The 27,437-nt window shown below is 41.3% G+C and overlaps 4 protein-coding genes and 5 non-coding genes across 9 annotated transcripts in view; 7 read left to right on the top strand and 2 right to left on the bottom strand.

The window, feature by feature from the left end:
• Positions 1–11,188: 11,188 nt before the first annotated feature.
• Positions 11,189–14,865, bottom strand: LOC311338210 (uncharacterized protein; the record flags this gene model as incomplete). Its single annotated transcript, XM_084463449.1, has 11 exons — positions 11,189–11,207; positions 11,659–12,683; positions 12,825–12,893; positions 13,077–13,154; positions 13,273–13,338; positions 13,446–13,568; positions 13,687–13,746; positions 13,869–14,099; positions 14,222–14,289; positions 14,426–14,519; positions 14,680–14,865. The coding sequence occupies 11 exons, from the start codon at positions 14,863–14,865 to the stop codon at positions 11,189–11,191; spliced, it is 2,019 nt and encodes a 672-aa protein (XP_084319575.1).
• Positions 14,866–18,234: 3,369 nt separating this feature from the next.
• Positions 18,235–19,071, top strand: LOC311338552 (uncharacterized protein). Its single transcript, XM_084463844.1, has 3 exons — positions 18,235–18,319; positions 18,640–18,835; positions 18,946–19,071. The coding sequence occupies exons 1-3, from the start codon at positions 18,269–18,271 to the stop codon at positions 19,020–19,022; spliced, it is 324 nt and encodes a 107-aa protein (XP_084319970.1). The 5' UTR covers positions 18,235–18,268; the 3' UTR covers positions 19,023–19,071.
• A 2,201-nt stretch (positions 19,072–21,272) lies between these two features.
• Positions 21,273–24,216, bottom strand: psma5 (proteasome 20S subunit alpha 5). The gene is made up of 10 exons (XM_084464876.1): positions 24,117–24,216; positions 23,792–23,835; positions 23,441–23,507; positions 23,212–23,338; positions 23,030–23,097; positions 22,814–22,921; positions 22,416–22,474; positions 22,229–22,331; positions 21,813–21,899; positions 21,273–21,660 (listed from the first exon to the last, which is right to left on the bottom strand). The coding sequence occupies exons 2-10, from the start codon at positions 23,818–23,820 to the stop codon at positions 21,583–21,585; spliced, it is 726 nt and encodes a 241-aa protein (XP_084321002.1). The 5' UTR covers positions 23,821–23,835; positions 24,117–24,216; the 3' UTR covers positions 21,273–21,582.
• A 217-nt stretch (positions 24,217–24,433) lies between these two features.
• On the top strand, positions 24,434–24,505 carry AC3HAE_009733 (transfer RNA glutamic acid (anticodon UUC)). The gene has a single exon. It is a non-coding gene; the product is annotated as a tRNA-Glu (tRNA).
• A 276-nt stretch (positions 24,506–24,781) lies between these two features.
• AC3HAE_009732 (transfer RNA glutamic acid (anticodon UUC)) lies at positions 24,782–24,853 on the top strand. Its single transcript has one exon. It is a non-coding gene; the product is annotated as a tRNA-Glu (tRNA).
• Positions 24,854–25,110: 257 nt separating this feature from the next.
• On the top strand, positions 25,111–25,182 carry AC3HAE_009731 (transfer RNA glutamic acid (anticodon UUC)). The gene has a single exon. It is a non-coding gene; the product is annotated as a tRNA-Glu (tRNA).
• Positions 25,183–25,439: 257 nt separating this feature from the next.
• On the top strand, positions 25,440–25,511 carry AC3HAE_009729 (transfer RNA glutamic acid (anticodon UUC)). The gene has a single exon. It is a non-coding gene; the product is annotated as a tRNA-Glu (tRNA).
• A 257-nt stretch (positions 25,512–25,768) lies between these two features.
• Positions 25,769–25,840, top strand: AC3HAE_009728 (transfer RNA glutamic acid (anticodon UUC)). Its single transcript has one exon. It is a non-coding gene; the product is annotated as a tRNA-Glu (tRNA).
• Positions 25,841–26,242: 402 nt separating this feature from the next.
• Positions 26,243–27,437, top strand: part of LOC311338334 (matrix remodeling-associated protein 8-like) — a 7,214-nt gene continuing 6,019 nt past the window's right edge. The window contains exons 1-3 of the mRNA XM_084463564.1: positions 26,243–26,424; positions 26,966–26,992; positions 27,359–27,437. The exon at positions 27,359–27,437 is cut by the window's right edge and continues 227 nt beyond it. Of these exons, the coding sequence (XP_084319690.1) occupies positions 26,376–26,424; positions 26,966–26,992; positions 27,359–27,437 (155 nt within the window). The 5' untranslated portion in view covers positions 26,243–26,375. The remainder of the gene's footprint in view (positions 26,425–26,965; positions 26,993–27,358) is intronic.

Genomic DNA, 27,437 nt, shown 5'->3' with positions numbered 1-27,437 from the left:
AAATGGTGCTGAACCAACGCCGTGCTATTTGTGACTGTACGTTGAAGGGCGTGGCCGTGGCGTGCCGTCAAAGTTGGCCATTTTTGAATTCCGTCGCCTTGTATTTGAACTAACTCCTCCTAGGGAATTTATCGGATCATTGATGTAGGGTTAATGAACATGTAATTCAGTTAAATGTGGTCTTACATGTTAATGTCAAAAAAATCAGTAGGACACCGCAGGGCACCTCTGCTTCTACAGATTACATAAATTCGCGAATTTTTTTTAAAACTGCGCTTTTTTAAAACTGCGCGCAGTGATGAACAGGACCTCGTGCCGGCTTGCGGCTGCGTCACGTGCGGTCCTAACACGTGCACATCTTGCCAGCACACATGTTACGACGGCACGTGACGCGGCCGCAAGCCGGCGCGATTTTTTTTTAAAACTGCGCGCAGTGATGAACGGGACCTCGTAGTGGCGGCTGCAAGCCGGCGCGAGGTCCCGTTCATCACTGCGCGCAGTTTTAATTATTATTCTTTTCCAGCACTTTGACTGCCTTTTTCCCCCCCTGCACATATTCTAAAACTCATTTTTTCTTGGTGCAATTGTGGGGACTGGTGAAAAATTTGATAATCTAGCCCTCAAATTCACATTCGCCCCTAGGTGGCGCTATAGCAACTGTTCAAAAGTGCAAACTTTGCACAAGCAGCACGCGTCACCGGTTTGACCTACACTCATGAAACTTTGCACACATATGCATATCCTCATGATGAACAAAAAAGTCTCTTGAACTGAACACTTCCGGTAGCCATATTTTCCGCCATTTTGAATTTAGTTAAAAACAGTAAATTCCCCAAGGATCCCAGGTTTTTCGACTTTGACAAAAATACTTTGGCACATATCATATATGGCCCATTATCATCAATCTGACTTAAGGATTAGTCTGTACAATAAAGTTTAGAGCACCAATGAGTTCTAAAAGGGGTGTGGTTGAAACCTCGAAAATAGTTAATTGCTCATATCAACGTCAAGTTGGACGCCTATGATGTTGGCCCCAATACAAAGGTTGTTCAGAATCAAATTCTGAACAAGATAAAGTCAACATATTTTCAAATGGGGCGTGGCATCGAAATGGGCGTGGCCTGACACTAAAATCGCCACAGTTCATAGACGCAATGTTTGATTTGAGCGGGACCCACTCAGTGGCCGTTAGGTACCAAAGTTCTAACTGCTCAATTAAAATTAAGTCGATTGAAAAAACAACATGGCCGCCAGAGCCTCAAAATCACTGTGCGGAGACCGTAATAGTTATGAATATGAAATTCACAGGACACGTGTAAACTGGTGCCTCTAGCTCATATACCAAAATTCGTGTTTCTATTTTTTTTAGCGCCCCCTACAGGAACTTTAAAAAGCAGCCCCTGCGCCACGTTTCACCAATATGTATGAAACTTGGTAGGCACGTAAAAGGTCCCATGACCTACAGAAAAGCCTCTTGGACCCATGCTCCAAACCCCACCGGAAGTCGGAAATTTTAATTTTTTCATTTTCACTCTCGGCGGCCATTTTGAATTTTTTTTCACTTTTTTGCCATGTATTTGAATGAACTCCTCCTAGGGAATTTATCGGATCTGCTTAAAAATTGGTCAGTACAGTCATGAAGTGGTGCTAAACCAAAATCGTGCTATTTGTGACTGTACGTTGAAGGGCGTGTCCGTGGCATGCCGTCAAAGTTGGCCATTTTTGAATTCCGTCGCCTTGTATTTGAACTAACTCCTCCTGGGGAATTTATCGGATCTGCTTCAAATTTGGTCAGTACAGTCATGAAGTGGTGCTGAACCAAAATCGTGCTATTTGGGACTGTACGTTGAAGGGCGTGTCCGTGGCGTGATGTCAAAGTTGGCCATTTTGAATGGAATTTCACTTTTTCGCATTGTATTTGAACGAACTCCTCCTAGGGAATTTATCGGATCTGCTTCACAATTGGTCAGTACAGTCATGAAGTGGTGCTGAACCAAAATCGTGCTATTTGTGATTCTACGTTGAAGGGCGTGGCCGTGGCGTGCCATCAAAGTTGGCCGTTTTGAATTCCGTGGTCTTATTTTCGCTTTTTTCCCCTTGTATTTGAACAAACTCCTCCTAGGGTATTTATCGGATCTGCTTCACAATTAGTCAGTACAGTCAGAACATGGTGCTCAACCAACGCCGTGTTATTTGTGACTGTACATTGAAGGGCATGGCCGTGGCGTGCTGTCAAAGTTGGCCATTTTGAATGTAATTCTTTCACTTTTTCACCTTGTATTTCAACTAATTCCTCCTAGGGAATTTATCGGATCATTGATGTAGGGTTAATGAACATGTAATTCAGTTAAATGTGGTCTTACATGTTAATGTCAAAACAATCAGCAGGACACCCCAGGGAATCGAACCCCATCCCAGTAAACCAGGAGTACCATTACGAGTGTCTTTTTGCTTTTTGACAATACATGAAAGGTAAAGCAAAAAATGCATTAGCAATAGCATTTAAGTGTTTACAATTCTAAATATGCCATAGTTGCATTTCATTTGGGATATTTAATATAGATAACTTTAATGTCTGCAGTTATTAATAACTGTTGTATAATATAAATGATTATCAATACTTTTTTTTGTTACAAATGCTGTTGGCAATGCAGAAAGGAAACCCTTTGATGATATTTTACGTGCAGTAGAAGAACCTATAAATAAACATGCATATTATTACATTTAATGTCATCATGATAGAAAGAAGCCAAACCAGCATGACCAAGAGCAAACAGCATGCAAGAACTTTTATTCATTTCATTATTTTATTCACAGACATGCACATTATCAGTACAGTTTTTTTCTAAACTCCTAGATGTAAATGAACATAGAATCCCTTCATGGCCTTACATGTTAATGTCAAAACAATCAGCAGGACACCCCAGGGAATCGAACCCCATCCCAGTAAACCAGGAGTACCATTACTAGTGTCTTTTTGCTTTTTGACAATACATGAAAGGTAAAGCAAAAACTGCATTAGCAATAGCATTTAAGTGTTTACAATTTTAAATATGCCATAGTTGCATTTCATTTGGGATATTTAATATAGATAACTTTAATGTCTGCAGTTATCAATAACTGTTGTATAATATAAATGATTATCAATACTTTTTTTTGTTACAAATGCTGTTGGCAATGCAGAAAGGAAACCCTTTGATGATATTTTACGTGCAGTAGAAGAACCTATAAATAAACATGCATATTATTACATTTAATGTCATCATGATAGAAAGAAGCCAAACCAGCATGACCAAGAGCAAACAGCATGCAAGAACTTTTATTCATTTCATTATTTTATTCACAGACATGCACATTATCAGTACAGTTTTTTTCTAAACTCCTAGATGTAAGTGAACATAGAATCCCATAGAATCCCTTCATGGCCTTACATGTTAATGTCAAAACAATCAGCAGGACACCCCAGGGAATCGAACCCCATCCCAGTAAACCAGGAGTACCATTACGAGTGTCTTTTTGCTTTTTGACAATACATGAAAGGTAAAGCAAAAAATGCATTAGCAATAGCATTTAAGTGTTTACAATTCTAAATATGCCATAGTTGCATTTCATTTGGGATATTTAATATAGATAACTTTAATGTCTGCAGTTATTAATAACTGTTGTATAATATAAATGATTATCAATACTTTTTTTTGTTACAAATGCTGTTGCCAATGCAGAAAGGAAACCCTTTGATGATATTTTACGTGCAGTAGAAGAACCTATAAATAAACATGCATATTATTACATTTAATGTCATCATGATAGAAAGAAGCCAAACCAGCATGACCAAGAGCAAACAGCATGCAAGAACTTTTATTCATTTCATTATTTTATTCACAGACATGCACATTATCAGTACAGTTTTTTTCTAAACTCCTAGATGTAAATGAACATAGAATCCCTTCATGGCCTTACATGTTAATGTCAAAACAATCAGCAGGACACCCCAGGGAATCGAACCCCATCCCGGTAAACCAGGAGTACCATTACGAGTGTCTTTTTGCTTTTTGACAATACATGAAAGGTAAAGCAAAAACTGCATTAGCAATAGCATTTAAGTGTTTACAATTCTAAATATGCCATAGTTGCATTTCATTTGGGATATTTAATATAGATAACTTTAATGTCTGCAGTTATTAATAACTGTTGTATAATATAAATGATTATCAATACTTTTTTTTGTTACAAATGCTGTTGCCAATGCAGAAACGAAACCCTTTGATATTCAACATGCAGTAGAATAACCTATATATAATTCATAAAACATGATTTCATTATTTTATTCACATTAAGATAATTCATAAAACACATTATCAATACAGTTATTCAAGTTGTCCCTGTTCATGTTCTAAACGCCTAGATGTAAATGAACATAGAATCCCTTCATGGTCACTGAAATATGTCGGAACGACAACAGCCTGTACATCATAATGTGATGTTTTCACATACACATGATCAATTAATGTGCCTTTTTCTGTTGTAGCTTGTTTGACAATTTGGATAAATCCTTTATCCATCATGAACTTGCAGACAGTTGATGATTTCAAAATGTTGTCATTGAAATCTCCCATGACAGCAATTGTGGTACTTTGATGATTTAGCCAATCAAGTACTTTGTCAAGGTTTTCTTTGAACAATGTCATGGTATATGATGGTGGGCGATAAATAACGGCCATTAATATATCCTGTGTAGTGCAGTGGTAAACCAAACATTCTAAATTTACAGTTGGTACCTGGATAATACTGTATGCCAAATTGTTTGCACTATACATGCCAACTCCACCATGTTGTTGGTCTTGAATTTCTTTGAATAAGGAGTTGCTGCTATCGTACGACAGACTCCTTGGATGGTTGTGAAAAGCATAACCATCCAGTCGTACAGTTTCCAATGAGGAAGCTGCCGGCAACCATGTTTCAGTAACAGCAATACAGTTAAGCCGCAGATGCTGTGTACACAAAGCCAAATCTGTCACATGTCGAGTCAAACTTTGCACATTCATCAAAAACACATTAAATGGTGGTGTAGTGAAATTATTAACTGGAATATTTGGGACCAAGAAGGGAGGCATGGTTGCAATTGCATCCTGAATTTTGGGTTTGCAATATATCGCTTTCTCGTTAAAGTCCTGAATAATTAAACCCGAATAATCTGTAACGCGACTTAAAGCCACATATGCTTGACCAGCTGCAAAGATTTTCTTTAGCGAAACTACGGCTTTATCTACAGTAAGTCCTTGGACTTTATGGACTGTACAAGCCCAGGCAAGCCTCACTGGAAATTGCCGGCGCGATCCACCGTGTTTGGTAACTCGTTCCTCTTCTGCTTCAATGCCCGTGGAAAGCATTTCAACAGCAGGGGAAAATGCAGAGCAATTCCTCCTTTTAGTTCCTACTTGATGATCATCAAACTTTACATAAACGGTCTTTGGGAACCTATCATCATTAGGTGGATAAACGATATGTGTGATTATGCCACACACACCATTCACTAAACCGTCATCGACATCCAGATTTTTCAGCAGCATGACACGAGCACCTACTCCCAAAAGCAGGGTCTCTTCCAGACATGTACTGTATGTTTGGGTATGATGTCCATCCCTCAACTCAAGCTTGCCTGTTTTCTTACTATTTACAAAATCTTTTGCTTCGATCGTAACATATGCAGGACAACTCTTGAATAACTGTTGAATGTTATGCTCATTTACTTGTCGGTTCGTAGGGAAAATGTGTAAAGCTGAGCTCACTTCACCAGTTTCACAACGCTTTAATGATTGAATGTCCGAAGCCAGCATGGGGGTCCCTTTCGCACGACATCTAACCCTGTTCAACAACTCCGCAAAGACACTATCTTTTTGACGGACAACAGTTTTCAGTTCCACTACCTGAAAATGTGTCCACAAACCGACAGTAACATCCTCTGAATACAACGCTTTCCCTTTCACTGGAGGCAACTGATAAAAATCCCCAACTGCAATTATGCAAACGTTTCCAAACGGGGAGTCACCACACTGTTTAATTTGTCTTAAACGTCCATGGATGTAGGCCAATAGGTTATGATCAACCATGGAGATTTCGTCGATTATCAAAATCTGCAAGCTACTATATTTAGCACGCAAAGAATTGAGCTTTGCCTCACCCAGTGGAATGTAAGGCAAGCGCACGTCTTTACCAATGCCAAAGGAACTGTGAATAGTACCTGCATGTATATTGTGTGCAGCTATCCCCGTAGGAGCAGTTAGCAAAACGCAAACGTCGTCCGGATTACGACAGCCTCGTGACAACAACCTCATTGCCTCGTACTGCACAGCCTTTATTAAGTGGCTTTTACCTGTCCCTGCACCACCTGTGACAAAAACACGCAACGCAGCTACCTTCTCGCCATTAACCTTACTTAAACACCATTGCCTAATCCTGTAAAAGACAGACAGCTGGGTTTCATTAAGAGACCGAATTAACGCCAAGCCATCACTCCTGCACAGTACATTCTGTCTCTTCTCTAAATGACTAACTTCTCTGCTATTAACCACTAAATCCGGAATAACTTCTACAGGCCCATCTGAAGCTTCTTCACTCTCCCTACGCTCTTCCAAACACTGTAGACGCTCCTGCTCTTGCTCCGGGCAGAGCTCACCCCAGGCGTCTTCTAAAACCACATCACTGTCTACCGAATTCCGTATATTATCTAACTCTTCAGCATTGATTTCAAATCCCCTGCGATTTGAATCAACTATGGACTTCACTGAATGCAACAGTCCATCACTTAATCTAACATGACCACGACTATGGAATTCTTCAAACGTTTCGAAACCTGCGGGTCTCAGGTGCATATCTAAACGAAACGGTAAAAACAACTGCAACTGACTCTGATAAAACAATTCCGGATTCTTCGTTTCTGAAAAGCGCGCATAACGAACCACTGCAGGTTCGGAAAGCGTTCTTTTCAAAATGAAGCCACAATTGTTCTCTAGTTCTATCCTTTTGGCAGATCGCTGTGATTTGCTCAAAACGCGGTACTCTGAGGCTAATGTCGCCATACACATATCATTAAACACACTGTCCCTTGGCCTATTCTTATATCTATCCATAAAAGTAGTCATCCACATGTCCTCTGTGCTAAGGTCATTGGATGATGCCTTTTGTTTTAACACAGATAAAGGCAAACTCATTTTAACATTATTCTCCCCAACTGGAACAAACACAACTGCCCTAGAACACTCCCTCAAATGCATTCCTGTCAACCTATACACAGACTCTTGGGCACACACATCTCTATTGTGTAAATACACACTTCCTAACTTTTTAAGTGCGTCCTTAGCACTACTATTTCTATCCTTAGCCGATTCCCTCTGTGCATTCCCTAACAATAATCCTATCTCCCGCTCTGCTTTTGAAATATACGAAATAATGTACACTACACACGCATACGCGTCAACAACATATTGGATATCAATATTTGCATTCCAACATTTTAAAAGTGGTTTGCTATAGTGATTAATCCAAACCTCACTAGTTTCCCTGCTTAAAACAACACTAGTCTTCCTAGCACAAATACCGTACGCCTCCTCAAACACCCTTTGGTCTAACTGTAAAGAATTAAACAACTGCTCCACACTGTCAAAACTGGGATTGTCATCTGAAAGGGCCTCTTTTATTTTGGTCATAGTGCGCACTGCCATTTGTTTTTGTTCCAATTTAATCCGTTTCCTAAGTTGACATGCACATTCTGACAATGTCAGTGCTCCGTCTTCTTGACATGTGCATGTTTTATCCTCCTCCTCCTCAATAGGCGGGCGAGATATAAAAGTTCTCGCAGACGGAGGCTTAGGAAAATTAAAACGACAAACAGTTCCATTTTTCTTACATGTTTTTGAATGCCGTTTGGAATGCTTTTGCACAGATGAAACGATGTCCAATAGTGTCTCATCCTGTGCGGGTAATTCACATGTTACGTAATTATCTATAAATTGAATTACCTCTTCATCTGAATTTCGATCAATTATTGGAGCATTTTCGATCCAAAACAGGCAGTGAACATGCGGTGAACCACGCTGCTGGAATTCAACCCTATAGAAATAATCCTTAATTTTCCCAATAGGATTAGACGGAGACATCAAAACCTCTTTCAGAAAACAATGCCAGCGAAAATCAAACATCCTCGCCGCAGTAACCGGATTACGCCTCAAAAGCTCACACCTATCTGCCCACTCCAGCTGTTCAGCCGTCTCCGTCCTACCTTCCTGCTTCAAAATGCTACTCAAAAGATTCTTCCACCGCATGTCAGCAGAAGAAAAGGAACAAAACCACGTCGGGATCCCCAGCTGACGGACACAAGCTAACAAATCGCGCTGCACGCCCTGCCAATAAGATGGGGTACCTCTAATAGGTTTAAGAAAACGATACCCATCGTCAAACTGCAACAACTGCTTGAATTGATCCTCGTCGTTTAATACACTTGTGCTAATCTTTTTAAATTGCCCACCCTTTCCCTTCCGTAACGCTATTGATACGTTTGACACAACCTGTTGAACCTCAGACATGTACTGAGCAAAGAAGATGTAATCAACATTTTGTGCAAACCTACCATCAGCATGTAAAATACGATTATTAAAATAACGGCACAAAGTTAAGCGGTGTGGCCTGGCGTCGTGGTACGTCGCGGATCCAGTCGGAAACAACACCGGGAAACATTTTGCTTCATTTGAATGATCAGTCAACAACTTGACAGGACTGTTTCCCTCTGCTGGAGCTAAATTTAATATGTTATCAAAATATTGATCAAGGGCTTCTTGACCAATGTCAACAGGCATAAGACAAGTGTCTTGAAACATACAATGCTGTTGTCTGTCATGCAGAAGCTCATCTTCCTCAGCAGCATCGTTACCATTAACATCTACTGCTATGTTACCGTTATCTACTGCTATGCTATCCTTATCTACTGCCACACTCTCTTGTTCCCTACAAAACTCATTTAGCCACACTTCGTTAAATTCGATATCTTTATAATGTGCATTAGACCGTTTCAGATACTGCAAAGCCTGCTTTATGCGCATACTATCAACATACTGGTACTCATAATGCCCTTTGTATGTGAGCTTGCGCTTCAATTTAACAGGTAGCAAAGATCCATCCATGTCCGAACGTGGAAGCAAATTGCTCGTCTGCACAATATTAGCAGGAACACACGTCACAGGCCCATGGACGCCATTTTGCCCACCTTTAGGCAACGCTAGTAACTTCATGAACGGAATATGCAGCGCGATTAAATGTTGCTCTAAATTATTCAGGCATGCCAATTCTGGGGGAATGTAACACGTCTCCAAATTATTTATAGCACACTCAGGTGGCATTTGACCTGTACTAATTTTATGGTGACACGTAGAACAAATCCACAGCTTGCCCCTAGCTGTATCTAACCACTGACAAGGCAATACGCAGTCTGTACTACATTTATGCAAATACGCATCACTAATACATTTACCTGCAATTACTGTTATTTCTTTAGTTTTACTATAATCCTTGATGCTACAAGGTGAAACTTGATTCCTAAACAACTTTCTAAAACACACACAGCAGACGAAATCCGGGCCATCAGTTACTTTGGCCAAAAACTGCTGCATGACTAAATCAAAATCATTCAATGTTGCTTTTATATGTTGCCTTCTCAATTTATTATCTGCAACAACACGCTGCCTATGCTGACTATTTTCATGATATTTATTTATACTACTGGATTTCACATTCTGCCTGTGAGACTTATTATTACGATATTTTGACTTACTAAGTTCCTTTACCGTGTCCCTGTGAGACTTATTATTACGATATTTTGATTTACTCATTTCCTTTTTTGTGTCCCTGTGAGACTTATTTTTACGATATTTAGTTTGACTAATTTCCCTCAATTTTACCTTGTACCAACTTTTTGCCTGATAATTCATTTTCTTGTTTTCTAGAACTTTTTGCCTGTTTACCTGATATTTTATTCTATTTAGTAATTTATTTTTATTTACTAAATAATTAGACTTAGATTGGGCTTTTACAGATGTAATACACTGTTTTATTGGTTCAATAATGTCTACTTTAGTTTCTAAAATTGAGGACGCAACCGAAGTCAAATTGTCTGCACAAACACTATGTTTTCTAAAATTGTAGCTAGACCCACCCACTTTGCAATACCCATAACAACACTGAATGTTTGGCTGCTGAACACAAACAACAGTCTCATAATGATTACCATTACAATTTTCTAAATAAATTCCCTGATCTGACAACGACTCGTACTTACAACTATATTCAAGCCAGCGACCATCACAGTAAGTGAATATACTTACTCCCAAAATGTCTGCTGCTGCTTGAATCTCTACTTCAGTGGCCCAACTACCAACATAGGCCATTTTTGAGACTGTGAGATATTCCTCCATGGAAGAATACTCAGTTCTCAAAACACCACCATTAGCTTTCAAATGCTTAACTACAGCAAGTCTAATTCTCCTGTGATTCTTTTGTGTACCACACACAGACTGACAAACTGCTCTAAAGAAACAATTACCATCCCCAACAATTTTCTCCTTTAGACAAGGAGCACCCAATGGACCAACTTGTGTAGAAACTAAATCTACTTTCTCAGAGTCAACATGTAACTGTTTGCACAGAGTTTCTACAACTTCACCAGAAAGCGGTTTAAACTGGAGGGCTTTACTCGAAACATCAGCTACAAAAACAACATCCGAATCATAATCACTGTTTATGAACTCCTTCGATGAAGTAGAAACTAAATCTACTTTCTCAGAGTCAACATGTAACTGTTTGCACAGAGTTTCTACAACTTCACCAGAAAGCGGTTTAAACTGGAGGGCTTTACTCGAAACATCAGCTACAAAAACAACATCCGAATCATAATCACTGTTTATGAACTCCTTCGATGAAGTAGAAACTAAATCTACTTTCTCAGAGTCAACATGTAACTGTTTGCACAGAGTTTCTACAACTTCACCAGAAAGCGGTTTAAACTGGAGGGCTTTACTCGAAACATCAGCTACAAAAACAACATCCGAATCATAATCACTGTTTATGAACTCCTTCGATGAAGACCCAGTCGTTAATGTCGGTAAACTACAACCCAGCTGAATTCCCCTGCCGTCTACTGCTACTTTTGAACCAGACCTCTGGAAAACACAAACACCGGCAATCTCAAACGGTTTGGGAGGTTTCAATGCTGTTGCAAACTTGCAGATGTGCTCAAAAACATCATCTAGGCACGTGAAATACACTACAACACTCTTCCCGTCCCCGTCCACCATCCCGTCCGCACTGCGCGCATGCGAATCAACGATAGCAAAATGTCCACCTTGACTAATGACTGCGCATGTACTAGCACCCAATGTCAGTAAACATGTGCGATATTTAACAAACATCTTTAATAATCCAGATCTGAGACTGGTGAGAAAACCACAATCAACCAGCTCACCTGTCACCACATCAACATGTCCACAAACATGTTCCCCATACTCAAAGTCAAACGTTTGTCCATCAATAACAGACTGTAGAGGCAAATCAGGAACACTAAGCAGTTGCGAACCATTGCTGGTGGCATTGCTGTCCCTCAACCTATTGTACAGTTGATCCCCCAAAACAACAACCTTGTCCAGATTGTCGGTCTGCCACGAAAACACGCTATCAATGGAGTGTTTTGCTATGGCTACCAAACTGATAGCCATACACTGAACTCCATTGTGTCGAAACCGAGAATCTCCCTGATGGAAAGATCCCCTGACAGAACTTGCATTACTCTGTGAACTGCCACCCTCAACTACAGTTGCGACTGTGACATCAACATCTACATCTGTCTGCAATGTAGCACTGTCAATGTCAGAATCCGCCCCCACAGACAAGCTGCTAATGGCATACCACTCTGCACCCAAAGACTTCTTTAGATTCTGAATATGCAACATCAGATCAGCCAGACACGTGTTAAAGACAGCTACAGACCTGCCAATATTAGTTGGAGAACCAGATACATCACAAGTACTACAATCAACTACCACAAAGTAACCATTGTGCTCAATGACAACACTCACAGCACCGTGAAGGTTCAAGAGACACATTCCATCAGTCAACAAAGGTTCCTGTAGCTTTTCGAAGAACACAGAGTCGTCAGAGCTGAAACCTCTGTAGACTGATGGACCAATGGCTACATTCCACTTTCTGCCAAAAACACTGTGCTGTTTTAAGAACTCACACAGATCACTATCAAAGCCACTATCCCTAGTTGACGTACCTACAGAACTAGCCAACTTCTCGCCTTCTGAACAAATGGTATCGACATCTCGACCACCCCATGTACACACAGGGGCAATAACGTGTTTAAGCGCAGCTACAACACCGCACGCAATAGACACATCAGTTGCTGTCGCCGCAACTTTGCCATTAACGCCGGAAACACCAGCAGGTGACGGGGCACCTCTGACATTAGCACCAGAAACAACAGCCTGTGGCTGTTTCTCGGCACACCTGCAAGAGTGAGGGTTAGCGTCAACCTTACTTTGGATGAATCTTGATGGGCGCTGCTGCTCCTCCTCCACCTCCTCCTCCTCCTCCTCCTCCGACAAGGTCACGGTCACGGCACTCGGCGTCGCATCCCCCTAAAAAAATGAAGAAAATACATTAACAAAACTGTCATTATTGCATTTGAGAGAACTTGCTAATCATATACAATCATTTGGAACAATTTGTTTTGGCCAATGCACACAAAATTAAACTGATTTAGAATAAAGTGTACCAACCTCCTCCACAGCAGTGGTAGGCGATGGCTCCGAGGACACGGTCACAGCAGCAGGAGGAGTCGCATCCCCCTAAAAAAAGTTTAAAAATACATGAACAAAAGTGTCATTATTGCATTTGAGAGAACTTGCTAGTCATAGCAATAATTTTGTATGTGTATTACACAATTTGTTTTGTATGTGTATTACACAATTTGTTTTGACCAAAGACACATGCACATAGAATTAAACTGATTAAGGATAAAGCGTACTAACCTCCTCCTCTGCAACCACGTCCACAACACTGGCACGTGTCAGCCTGGGAGACACCCCAACGCTGGGTGCCGCCTTGACCTGTTTACGCAAAACAAAACCATGTATTTTATTATCGTTTTCAATAATTGCCAAAGTACTAAACAAGTAAAGCAAAGAAACGATTGCATTACATTAATAAAATGAAATGAAGACAAACCTGGCACATTGCAAGTCTCCTCTTGCAGGCAACACGTCTCGGACGCTGCTCCACCACACACGGTGTCTGATTAAAGAAAATCAAACACACTTTTAGAACATATATAGGAGTGTTTTAAGGGAGAGGATAGAGTTTTAAAAGACCTCAATCAACACATCACATTTTCAGCTTACCTTTGTGTGTTGTGGAACAGCAGCTGGAACCACGGCGTCCATCGCAGCCAACATGGCGGTGCTGAAGATGACAGGGTTGAGTGGGATGAAACACTCCTTCAGCACGATGGGACGTCCGTCCACCTGTGAAATAAATACAGAAACAGAATATTAGTCACAATTACTGTTGAGTAAATCAATGTGCATAGATATATAATCAATATACATATGTTAACAATTAATATTACAATATACTACAAACCTGATGCCGAACCAGGCGCCTTTTTGACGGGCTGAAGAGCCGATCCGCAGCTTGGATCCTCTGCAATGACAAATAACAATTATTTGATTAAAATGAATGCATGGTGAACATTTTTGAATTTGAACTATGAACTGTTTTGCAAATATCAGTGGGAAAACACAAGTACTGTATGCGAATATTACCTTCTTGCCGTTCACCACTTCCATCCAGACATACGGGTCAGAGGGGGGAGACGAAGGGGGAGAATCCCTCACAATCACCCTGGGAGGGGTGATTGGACCCGGCGATGCTGGTCTGGGAACATCCGGCGCCGTTGGCGCTGGCGCCGGCACTGGGACGTCCAGTTGCATGTAGGCAGCATGCCACAGCAACTTGGCAAAGATACCCATGCCCTCCTCATCGCTGAGGTGAACCTGAAAATGATAGAATAATACATTCACTAACAATAACATTAACTTTCAATTATTAATACTATCAATTCAGCTACAAATAAGTGTAAATGATCAACCTCCTTTGCACACAGTAGGCTACTTACACTATCTCTGACCCAGAGATTCAGGTCACTGAAGGGGAAGTGGTCGAACGTGGCGTAGTACGCGATACCTAAGAAATGAAAAAAAAATGTATATATAAATATACTTGCATATATCAACAAATAAAGTAAGCATAAATCTGTTTGTAATACATGAGAAAATATGATTCATTCAACATGTAACATAAACATCTGTTCGAAACATACCCATCGACTTCGCCACAGAACGGAACTCCCGGCTCATGTGCTCCTGCAGTTCTGGCGCAACTGTCAGGCGTGGAACAAAGTCCACCACAAACACCTACACAATAACAGAATAACAGATTTTAAATACAAATCTAGTTTTGTTCAAAATGACATTCCATTTAAACACATGTACGCTGTACTGCAACACCTCATTTACGCATTTTAATAACTGAACAAAAAATGGCACGTTACACACAATCAACGAAATAACTTACATTCTGCCAACGCTGACGAGCGCTGATCAAGAGCTTCCCAAACTCTTGTCCAGCCACCTCGTGGGTAGGGCTGGTCGTCAGGTTGTTACCAGGGGCAACGATGCAGACTGCGTCAGGCGTCCGCGGCAGCGTCGCGTGGATCAGCTCCGTCCTCAGATGAGACGCGCTGGCCCCCGGGGTCGACATGATTCCAAAGGAAAGCCTTCCTTTGGAAATCCCGACCGTCCCATCCGCAAAGGCACGCAGATGGGAATCTCCAATGATAAGAACAAACTGGGAAGATAGAAAAACCTCTTTAGAAATCACGTTTTACTCTGAACATTTGTTAACAAATTCTTAAACAATAAATTACCTTCTTATCAGGAGAAGGAGCCGGAACAACCAGCTTGTGCGTCTTCCCAGACACAGACACAGGGTACTGGCTCACACGACGGCGTGTCCCTGTACCACAGCCTATTCACAGAAAGAAAAATATTACTCATCTTGATTACACAAATATTGACCTAATTTACTAAACAACTTCACTGTGCACATAGAACTTGGTTAAAAATGGAATAAACCAACTGCTACATACTTGGCACAAACTCGGGACTTGCACGCAGCAGCTCCACCTCTGCTGGCCGTCGGCCTGCCTCTCTCCTCCTGGCTGCCTGAGAGAGGCGGTACGACTTGCCGCGTGGCATCTAAAAACATATAAACATAAGATTATAAAAACCTAATGAAACCTGTTATGAAACATTGTGTTGTGTGTTTAACATTAACCACTACATTTGTTGTAGCCTACATTAGTTTAAAAAAGTAAAAATGTATTCAAATGAAACATGTCCACTTGTAGTTAATAACTATGGCAATAACTAATAATTACGTGTATACTAATCAATGTTTCTGATGATACTGTGAGAATTTCATTCAACTGCATTTATTATGGTAAGGGTTTCCATAAATAGATACATACATACATACATAGATATACAACAAATCCGCCACACATTGCTACCTGGTCTGTGGGACCCACTGAGAGAGAGAGAGAGAGAGAGAGAGAGAGAGAGAGAGAGAGAGAGAGAGAGAGAGAGAGAGAGAGACAGAGAGACAGACAGACAGACAGACAGACAGACAGACAGACAACAAATCCGCCACACATTGCTACCTGGTCTGTGGGACACACTGAGAGAGAGAGAGAGAGAGACAGACAGACAGACAGACAGACAGACAGACAGACAGACAGACAGACAGATAGATAGATAGATAGATAGATAGATAGATAGATGTACAACAAATCCGCCACACATTGCTACCTGGTCTGTGGGAAACACTGAGATAGATAGATATATAGATAGATATAGATACATCAGTGTTTCCCACACATAGGCCAATGTGTGGCGCTGCGCCACAGATTGAACAACGAGCGCCACAAATTGATTCTCTACTTTTCTTATTTATTTTTATTGAACGCGATTTTTTAATGTAACTCCGCCACTCCCCCGTCAACAACACCCCCCGTCCGCCCGCAACACAACTCTCCCCCACCGCCCCCCCATTCCGAGTCCTGTGTGCGCGTATGCAAATTAGCCATGTGCGCCCCCCATTCCGAGTCACGTGCGCGTATGCAAATTAGCCATGTGCGCCAGCAGTAGGGCCCTATCTTGCGCCCGGCGCAATTGACTTTCTACACGGACGCATGTGTCGTTGCTAGTTTACACCCGGCGCAAAGCCCCCTCCCCCCCCCACCGCGGTGGAATCCCTTTATTATTTTAACGGCGCTACGTGTGCAGTGCGTACCTATGACAAAGTCCTTCTATAGTGTGCATACCTGTGACTATACCAAATACAGTTACCGATAATTATAAATAACTGCATTCTTCTCAGATAATCAGACAGTGTGCTGAGTACATACAGTGCTAGTAACCAACATTGTAGTAACAATATGACAAAAACAGCTGCTGTTTATTATTTAATACACAGCAGATATATACATATAATCAAGTTTACATTTAATAACAAATGAAGTATGAGAAATTAACGAACCGTAAGTAGAATGAAGATCACGTAGTTGAAAAGGGTTGAAACGTTCAAATGGACACTCTCTAAGCCTTGCAAATGCAAACACTCCTCTCCACAGTTTGAAAACAAGAGCCAGATCCCTTCTTCGACAAAGTATTTTTGTACCCTTCGCGCCACACAGTTTGAATTCAGCCAATCACAACACAGGGATGGAAGTGGGCAGCTCCAAAACCCGAACAAAGACCCCCTGTCGATTTCGATCCCTATCACGGTTATAGTGCTATTTGTGCCATTTATAGATATATGATTTATATGATTTATGCAGAATATATACCCAACATTTGAGTGAACATACATGTTATATGTATGTTCAGGAACATACATGTCCCTACATGTTACTCCCGTGTACCACAATACAATGCGGGCGCATTTACTGACGCAAATGACGTTCAGAATTGTTCACCGTAGTGTCCCGAGTTCTCGTTTGTTCGTACCCTATATAGTTCACTATATCATAAACATTATATAGGTAGTAACCCGCCAATAATAATAATAAACAAGTCTGTTACAACACTATATAGGGAATAGTGAGTGAGTGAGGGAATAGGGAACGATTTCGAACACAGCTCAGTGCTCCGCCATCTTGTGTCTAACTACGGCCTATGGCGGCCGCATTTCTAACGTCCAAGCAATGCCATAATGGCATACATATACAGAGATTTCGCATGAGCTGCGCTGTTCAGTGGAACATAATAATACGTCGATGCCACCGCTATCTTGCCACGGGCTACAACCACCCACCTAAATGAATGAATGTCGATGTCGATCTTTCCCAGTCTAAATGGCTCTAAAACGCCTTTTTAGGGAAATCTTCAATCGGGTCGGGTCAAACGTGTGTTTATGGTAATGCTAGTAAATATATATATATATTACACGTCCGACCTATGTCAGCAACCAACCGGCTTGAATATTGCCGTAATAAGGCGTTTTACAGTGATTTATACTCGGAAAGGACCTTCATTCTTCACTTCCTTCATTCATTCATTCAGATGCCAAGATGGAGGCATTGTTTACGAATACTATCTAGTCAGTAAACATCTGAGCCAATGCAGCGTCTACTCTTTATAGATGATGATAGGTATTTTGCTAATCACACACTATAAATATGACTAAGAAACAGGGGCAGTAAATTCAGATATTTTTGTTGTTACAACGTTACAACGGATAGAACGGATTCATATAGGCCACTTACACACAAGATGGCAGCCGCATTTCTTGCGTCTAGGCAGCCAATGATTGTGAGCGAAATGTGTATTCGCCAAGTGCCGCGAGTGCGCGGGATTTGAGCACGCACCTCTCCTATATAAAGCCGGACCGACAGATGTGTCTGGCAGACGTATTCAGCAACGGTAAGACACGTTTGTGCTTGCCATTATTGTATTTTATGTTTGTGTGAGAAAGTCATTTGCAAAGGTTTTTTCCACTTTATTCAGTGTTATTGATAGTATGCATTGATGGGTTAACCTCTTCACGGTTTTATGTTTTACAGAACATGGCCAAGTACAATTCCCCAACCAAGTTCCCGACGATGTCGTCCAACTGTGTGGAGGTCGTGAGGCGGGACCTGCAGTTGACTTCTGTAAGTATTAAATGTGTTTCTGTTCTTATAGTGGTTTTATTATTAAGACAGTGTTTAAAGAACTATATTCGTTTGCAGTTGTTCTCAACAACAATGTGTACAATGATGTAGCTACATTTTCCATATAGCCTATGTTTGGTGCTACATTAGTGATGTTTTATTTATTCATTTGTATTTGGGTGAACATTGGTGTAAAAATATGATTGTAGGTTAAAAGGAAAGAGGTGGATTGTTAAAGACTTTATTCAGTGTGATTGATAAACAGTTCTATTAACTCGTAGCCCTATGTATAAATAATATTTGCTTTTGTTTGTTCATAGTATGCCGCCCTGGATAGTAATATATCCAGAGAGGAACTGTATCATATGATGTTGGCCTCCCATGGCCTGGCCCTAGACGCCCTCATCCGGTCCACAAGAAAGAGTACCTGCGGAGAACAAAAGATGGCCGTAATGAAAACCCTACTACAATCTAAAATAAACGCGTTAGAGCTGGAGCTCATGCTCTGCAGAGCTGGTACGTATGTTATGTTTTATTGTGTGTTGGTGAATTATTTGGAACAACACATTAGATGGAATAAATCCTTTACTGTCACAATTGAGAATATATATTTTGTATGTGTGCAGATCAAGCGCAGGACCTGGCCAACACACAGGCCCACACACCAGCAGAGGACCCAGGGGACCCTGATGAGGACATGTAATTTTTGTTTTCATATTTTTTTTGCTTTTTTTTAATTTGTTTAATTTAATAAATATTTTTTTTGTGTGGCCTATTTGTGTGTTGTGGTTATTTGGTGGATATGTAAAAGTGGATGTGTAGAAAATATATCTGAATTGTTGCGCTTTTCGTTTCTAACAATATCAGTAGAAAATACCGTTTTATTATTTAGAACTTAATTTTAATCTCCAGAAACATTTGTTAGTGCTTTAGTTATAAGATTGATCCACAGGGAAAATGTGTTAATGTGGCACAGACAGTGCCACTGACATCTTGGAGCAAGCTAACCACCCACCAGAAAGAATGTGGGTCTTCTGTCCCATCAATATTCATTCAGGTAGGTGGTTACCATGCCCCAAGATGGCAGCATTGTTGACAGATGCTTAGAAGCCGAATGCAACATCTAGTCAGTGTATATATCTATATCTAGTCAATATACATCTATGAGCCAATGCAGCCTCTACTCTATATAGATAGGTATTTGGTAAATCACGCACTATAAATATGACAAAGAAACAGGGACAATTAATTCAGATATTTTTATGTTGACACAATTATATTAGGCTATATATTTATTATTATTTCTCGGCACTTTGACTGCATTTTTCCCCCACTGCACATATGCGAAAACTCAATTTTTCAAATATACACAGCCTACATAAAATATATATTCTGGCAACCCCGATCGTCGGCGGCGGGTTCTCCAATCACACGCACAAACATGGTTGCAGTGCAACGGTTTTTATTTCATGCAACTCACAAAAAAAAGGAGAATCATAAAGCAACACAGGCTCCTCCCCAGCGGGCCAAACAAAAAGGGAAAGCGTCTCCGAATCGGGTCCGTCCGGGAGGGTGGCGTGGCTCTCGCTCCCGGCTTCCCCCACGCTCAGCGCTGTGAGGGAAACGTTCCAGCGTTAGTGCGCTATGTGGATATCGGTCCCTTACCCCGACTGTCTTCCACTCGACTTCCTCCTCGTCTCCAAAGTACACGGCCCTTAAAACCCCTCTGCCGTCTTGCTCCCCCAGGTGATCCGAATGTCCCCGTTTGCCCTGGTTTGCTGGATGACCCCTCCAGTGCCGCCGCGGTGAATGACACGTAGCCCGGGGACAGGTAGTCCGCGGGGACGGAGCCGCTCAGAGTGCTGGCCTTGTTCGTCCACGCCAGACAGCGCGGGGTTGCCACAATATATATATATATATATATATATATATATATAACTTGTGAAACACACACACAAGCAATGACAACAAGTCTGGTTGTCACACTGAGTCCGACTGCTGAAGTGTACTGACTCACGTGTTGCTTGTTGTTGTCCTGCGGTAAACGGGGGGCGTTCAAGGACCGTCGGAAAGTTGATTTGTTTTTATTTTAGAAAACAGCCTAGTGACGCCACTGCCACACAGTGCATCCACACAATACACAGCTGCACAGTGCTCCGACATCTTGTGTCGGATCTGCTTCTACATTGGTCAGCACACATGTTACGACGGCACATGACGCGGCCGCAAGCCGGCGCGAATTTTTTTTAAAACTGCGCGCAGTGATGAACGGGACCTCTTACCGGCTTGCGGCTGCGTCACGTGCGGTCCTAACATGTGCACATCTTGCCAGCACACATGTTAGGACGGCACGTGACGCGGCCGCAAGCCGGCGCGAGGTCCCGTTCATCACTGCGCGCAGTTTTAATTTGAGTTATATTTGTTTTCGAAAACTCTTGTGGTAATTAGATTCCAGTGTAAAAGCTAATTCGGTCAAGACTACTGGCTTGATGGATGGAATTGTCAGGGAAACTGATGGAAAGCTGGGCTAGGTTGCACCATTTAAACAGGAATACCACCTGTGATGCCGTTTTAATTCCAACTTGACCAATATGGGCTTGAGAAAAAATTAGAAGAATAAGTTTATTATTCTAGTCTTAAGTCTGAGGTAATAAAGACACTCAAAATACTCTCGATTATCTCCTTCTGCACAATATTAACTATTAATGTATGAATTTTCAATCTTCAAAATGTGTTTGGTCCATAATTTTTTTGTGTAAATAAAGGATTCATGGGGTTACCCTTCACTGTATTTATATATTGTAAGTATATTTCATTTTATACTTAGATTCCGATTTTTTATTACTGGCTTCTTGTACTGTGTGCTGGGGTTGTGTGTCACTCTTCCGATCAGATGAATAAAGTAGTCAGCCATTCATATCACTCAACACAAAAAGACTCAGTTCAGACTATCAATTGTTAGAAGACAAGTTTAATTTTTCAGCATTGATCCATAACAAAACAAAAAAATAACCCCACCGGCCCCACAATCCCCTTGTTCCAACTGTCAAATTGATCCAACGCCTGGACAGACCTGTACAAATGTGTACTATCCAGAGAGGAGAAGGAAATGCCAACAATACAAAAAGAAGCATCTCATTATAATTGGGAAGTGCTGTCCACAGGAGAAAAAGGGCGAGAAAGAAATGTGATAAATGTGATGATGTGGGACCCGTCCGGCTCTGGAGCTCAAAGATACATCTTGAGATCACTGCTGCTGCACTCTAGATGTCCTTGATGACTTCCTCCAGCTCCTCTTTGGAATACATGTGGAAGGTTTTGCCAGGCTCTATCGTAGCCAGCTGGAGAAGAGGCAAGAAGGTTGGTGTTAAACCAAATTGTTACAATAAACACAAATGTAGAAGGATTCACCCCATCAGTGGCAAGTTTAGTGTTCATAACCAGCAGTACTAGAGCCACATATTGGTCTGGTAGATTGAGGAAAGTGGCTAACCTCAATGTTGGTGGCATTGAGCTTCTCCTCCATGACCTGCTTCAGGATGGTGAGGGACGACTTGATGGCCTCTTTCAACGTCATGGACTGAAATGAAAGAGATGAACACCTCCCGATCAGAATGTGGAGTGTTTGGGGTGGATGGAAGCCTCACCTGGCCCCAGTCAGGAAGATGGCTTCTTGAAAAACAGCAAATACCTTATTTTACAAGCACATGGAAAACATGTGCTTGGAGTACAGCTAAATGTCTTGTAGCCAGTTGGCTCAATGATCATCCATATTTTATGGATCTTTCATTGGTTAATATTCCCCCCTTTTCACCACGCCAAATTAGACATTTTCCCCTCACTTATACACTCAATAATAATTAATATTGTGAAATAGTAAAAGGCAAGGTTACTCATAAGTACATGTACCTTATGGTAGACTTCCTGAAGTGAGCTCTGGGCTCCCTCTGAGGCAGAGCCAATAGCCCGGGCATCACACTGCACAAAGGTGCCTGAGGGGTCCATGTGGTAGCTGGATCAACCAAGAGAGAGGGCACATTAATAAGAGAACAACAGAGAGTTCATAGAACAAATGGTCAATGTCCACTGTACTCACAGCTGGGGTCCTTTCTCGTCTAATCCTCCAAAGAGCAGTGCGACACCAAACGGCCGACTCTGTAGGTTAAAGAACACAGCCGAACACAGTTATAACAGAGGCACTAAGTCAAGTTAAATCATTCATAATAATCATGAATGCTATTTATTCAAAGACATGCAAATGAACTGGAAAATGTTATGGCATGACAACAGAACAAAACGCCGTTTCCTCATACTCCCTGATATCAAAATTCATAGTGATCAGACATCTTTCACATCTTAAAAAAAAACAACTGTTCAGACAAATGAACAATACCCATAACAGGTCGACATTACAATTCTGTCATAGAAATCTACAGCCTACGGCATAGACTGGTGGGTGGATTGACATTGTCACACGGGATGTAGAGGACTGACCATAGCACCAGGGTCGGCATCCTCCTCCCCAAACTGCAGAGCCAGGTTGGACACAGCCTGGGTCACACTCTCCACAGTCATCGTCTCATTGTAGGTGAACCAGTGGTTCTTCAAAAGCAAGGAACAAAGTTTGAAAACAAGGAACAAACAAGGAAAATATATAAATAAGTATATATATATATGCAAACTTCTCTTAATGATTAAAGACGGTCATACTTGTGTTTCTACTCTGGCTTTGTCGATCAGGGTCTTGGCATCAGCAATTAATCCACTCATTGCACAACCTGTGAACCACATATAAATTACAACGACATCCATAAAAAGCTTCCCTTAACATTATCTACAGCTAGATTACAAAGTCTAAATAAAACGAGGCTTATCAACGGGGTTGCACCTACCAATGTGTGTGTCAATCTCTACAATCTTCTCAATGCTACTGGGCTCCATCAACGGAGAGGTAATCCTCTTCTCAACGGCCAGACACACCCCCTCTGAAGTCTGGATGCCGATGGCTGTGGATCCCAGCTGGAAGAGATGGACCACAGAAAATCATGAAACTGAATGAACAGATTTATCTCTGGCTTGTCTGCCTTCATCTCATTACACATCTTATTGTCATGAACCTACCTTGATGGCCTCAATGGCATATTCAACCTGGAACAATCTCCCTTCTGGAGAGAAGGTATTCACCCCCCTGTAAAACAAGGTGAGAATAATCAGGTAGGGTAAAATGACATCGTGCAAGGTTTTAGCTCAAGTAGATGAAAGTGAAAGCAAAAGTAATAACGCGAGGTTGGAAAACGCGTTTGCAACAGCGTCGATTGTAATTATGCTATAAAAACAAAACGGTAATAAGGTCTTAGCATTGGAAAGCCAGAATTACTTTAGAGGAAAAGTTAAAGTTGTGTTCGCTCTGACAACATTTGCTAACCTGCCATCAAATCAATGACAAAGCACTTCTAGCCTTGGATTACTTACCGGTCATATTCCGATCTCGTAAGAAACATCTTTGAATTTCAAACCTAGAAAAACGCATAATTACAGATTAGCACATTGCAGAGGAAGCAATTCTTTAAAAAATGGTCGAAGAGTCGGTGTGCTTTCAGATGTGAGCACTCTGCTAGGTGCGATTAGCCGCTACAGTTAGCGATGCGTGCTAACTGGTACAAAGCAATACACCAGGCACCAATAGCCCATACGTTTCAGGGTTGAAGCATTTTTATTCAATACTCTGATAATACAATTTGTGAATTAATCAAAACAGCAGTTAGGTTAATCCAAAACACTAGAAAGACCCATGTACCTCTCGCAACAGATCCTGAATGAGTTCGCTTGTTTCGGAGGAAGCTTGGGGGGTGTTACACTTAAACTAAACCGACATTGAACAACGGAACGCAGTTGAAGAAATGTTCCGACGGAAATGTTCCGACTGAAAGTTGGTATGTGTATGTATAGGCCTATGTTATATTAATATTCATGTGTGATAATGTAGTATTCATATTTATTATATATGAATTATAATTGTATGATATTCGTATTTTGAATGGTGAAGATGTAGCTGTATAATTATTTGAAAATATTAGAATTAGAATTTGAAAATAACATTGTTTTTGAAAAAAGTCCCATATGGTCTAGCGGTTAGGATTCCTGGTTTTCACCCAGGCGGCCCGGGTTCGACTCCCGGTATGGGAACTACAAGTTTTAGGTTAGTCTCCTTGTTGTCGTGTTGTGGCGGCACATGAAACGAAGAGCTCAACGTTTCGGTTGTACTGTATAGGCTACATACTCCACTCGCGTCACAACCTTCAGTTGCATATGCTCGTGTGCGTAGTCTAATATGCCCAATTAATTGAAAGTAGGCCTATTAGGCGCTTTGAAATATGCATTTACATTACATTAAAACAAGTAATTCATGAAGAAAATTACAAACAAAAAGTTAATAAATTAAGCCAAATTTTATTACAGCAGTCCCATATGGTCTAGCGGTTAGGATTCCTGGTTTTCACCCAGGCGGCCCGGGTTCGACTCCCGGTATGGGAACTACAAGTTTTAGGTTCGTCTCCTTGTTGTTGTGGCGACACATGAAACGAAGATCACCACGTTTCGGTCGGACTGTATACATACTCCACTTGCGTCACAACCTTCAGTTGTAGCCTATGTGCGTAGGCTAATATGCCCAATTTATTGAAAGTACTAGGCGCTTTGAAATATGCAATTACACTACATCAAAACAATTAATTCATGAAGAAAATTACAAACAAAAAATTAATAAATTAAGCCAAAATCTGTTTATGCAGTCCCATATGGTCTAGCGGTTAGGATTCCTGGTTTTCACCCAGGTGGCCCGGGTTCGACTCCCGGTATGGGAACTACAAGCATTAGGTTCGTCTCCTTGTTGTTGTGGCGACACATGAAACGAAGATCACCACGTTTCGGTCGGACTGTATACATACTCCACTTGCGTCACAACCTTCAGTTGTAGCCTATGTGCTTAGGCTAATATGCCCAAGTTATTGAAAGTACTAGGCGCTTTGAAATATGCAATTACACTACATCAAAACAATTAATTCATGAAGAAAATTACAAACAAAAAATTAATAAATTAAGCCAAACTCTGTTTATGCAGTCCCATATGGTCTAGCGGTTAGGATTCCTGGTTTTCACCCAGGCGGCCCGGGTTCGACTCCCGGTATGGGAACTATAAGTTTTAGGTGCGTATCTTTGTTGTCGTGTTGTGGCGGCACATGAAACGAACATCACCACGTTTCGGTCGGACTGTATACATACTCCACTTGCGTCACAACCTTCAGTTGCATGTGCGTAGGCTAATATGCCCAATTTATTGAAAGTATTAGGCGCTTTGAAATATGCAATTACACTACATCAAAACAATTAATTCATGAAGAAAATTACTAACAAAAAATTAATAAATTAAGCCAAACGATATTAGAGAAGTCCCATATGGTCTAGCGGTTAGGATTCCTGGTTTTCACCCAGGCGGCCCGGGTTCGACTCCCGGTATGGGAACTACAAGTTTTAGGTGCGCCTCCTTGTTGTGGCGGCACATGAAACGAAGATCTCCACCTTTCGCTTCTACTGTATACAAATTCCACTCACAACACAACGCATATGCTCGTGTGCGTAATATGCCCAATTTATAAAAGTATTGGGCGCTTTGAATCATGGAATTATACTACATTAAAACAATTATTGCAAAGAAAATTACAAACAAATTCAGCAAACGAGGATGCTAAACATTCAGTTAATAATAGGGTGTTGAGGAGAGTCGTATCGTGGTGTTTGGTTTCATTTACAAGGGCGGTCCTCGGGAGAGAGAAATCCAAAGTGAACAGTTATGACTTTAGTTCTGCGAGTTCGTGTCTCGTAAAGGAAGCCATTTCCCAGCTGAGGCGTCTGAAACAAGAACACCAAAACCCGCTTTATTGGCGGGGCAACGAGTGGATGAATAAAATAATTGTTATTATCCCGTTTTCGGAGATACTTGCTAAGTGTAAACCTTTGACAAGTCTCCAGAAGTGTCGCATGTTCCAGACGGGACAACATGAGGAATGGAAAATACACATTTTTTGATGCTGTCCTCTGGATTCACAGTAAGTAGCCTGCATAACGATTGTCATTATTTATTTGAGAACAAACGTTCCTTTAGGCTAATAGGATTAGAGGCCTACTTGTTACCAAAAAATAAAAATAAAACAATCTTCATCATAATTATCTATGGTTTATACAAACATGTGGAGATTGTTGTACGTAAATAAACATCCCCCCCCCCCCCCCCCCTCTCTCTCTCTCTCTCTCTCTCTCTCTCTCTCTCTCTCTCTCTCTCTCTCTCTCTCTCTCTCTCTCTTTTGCGTGTAATACTTTTGTCTGTTAACGTATTAAATAAAAAAATAAAAAGATGAAAACCTTATCCTACACCAAGATGCTTCAAACCTTGATGATAATATGATGTTATGATATGATGAAGATTATAATGATGATGATCTCATAATCACCGCATTGGATATTGGTGAATATTTGCTTACATTGTAGTATATAGGCTACTGTATATATAATGTAGCCTAGTATGTAGTACCATTTACATTCAGTCTGTCTGTTTCAGTGATTTTCTTTTGACTTTCTTCTGTATTTCAGTTCCTGTGATATTACTCATCAATGCAGGTCAGCTCTTTGTGTGTGTGTGTGTGTGTGTGTGTGTGTGTGTATGTGTGTGTGCGTGTGTGTGTGTGTGGGGGGGGGGGGTGTGAGTGAGTCTGTGTGTGTGTGTGTATGTGTGTGTGTGTATGCATGTGTGTTGGCATGCATGTCTGCGTGCTTGTGTGCATGGCATCCACGTGTGTGTCTGTGTGATTGTGTGTGTGGGTGTGTGTGTGCACACACGTGGGCACACACACACATGTGTGAGCATCAGAGAGCAAGGTGGATTGGGAGAAGTTGCAACACAACATAAATACAGAAACCAACTTTTCACATAAACATAAAGTACCTTTTCCCATTCTGCGTGTTTTCTCCATATGGTTCATCCAGCATCAGGCCAATCAGACAGCAGCAGCAGTGTGGTGGTGGCGGGCTACAATGTGAGCGCCCCCGCCAGGACGGAGGTGGT

The sequence above is a fragment of the Micromesistius poutassou genome (assembly GCF_964030765.1).
Source record: "Micromesistius poutassou genome assembly, chromosome: 2".
Lineage (NCBI taxonomy): Eukaryota > Metazoa > Chordata > Actinopteri > Gadiformes > Gadidae > Micromesistius > Micromesistius poutassou.
The sequence above is the reverse complement of the archived record's forward strand: the minus strand, read 5'-3'. Positions and strand labels throughout refer to the sequence as shown.

Bases quoted from the DNA above. Each gene is read 5' to 3' on its own strand.
- LOC311338552 (XM_084463844.1), top strand. From the start codon at position 18,269: ATGTCGTCCAACTGTGTGGAGGTCGTGAGGCGGGACCTGCAGTTGACT. The intron at 18,320-18,639 runs GTAAGTATTAAA...GTTTGTTCATAG, and splicing joins GGGACCTGCAGTTGACTTCT to TATGCCGCCCTGGATAGTAA. The intron at 18,836-18,945 runs GTACGTATGTTA...GTATGTGTGCAG, and splicing joins GCTCATGCTCTGCAGAGCTG to ATCAAGCGCAGGACCTGGCC.
- psma5 (XM_084464876.1), bottom strand. From the start codon at position 23,820: ATGTTTCTTACGAGATCGGAATATGACCG. The intron at 23,339-23,440 runs GTAGGTTCATGA...CATCTCTTCCAG, and splicing joins ATGCCATTGAGGCCATCAAG to CTGGGATCCACAGCCATCGG. The intron at 21,900-22,228 runs GTACATGTACTT...CTTTCATTTCAG, and splicing joins TTCAGGAAGTCTACCATAAG to TCCATGACGTTGAAAGAGGC.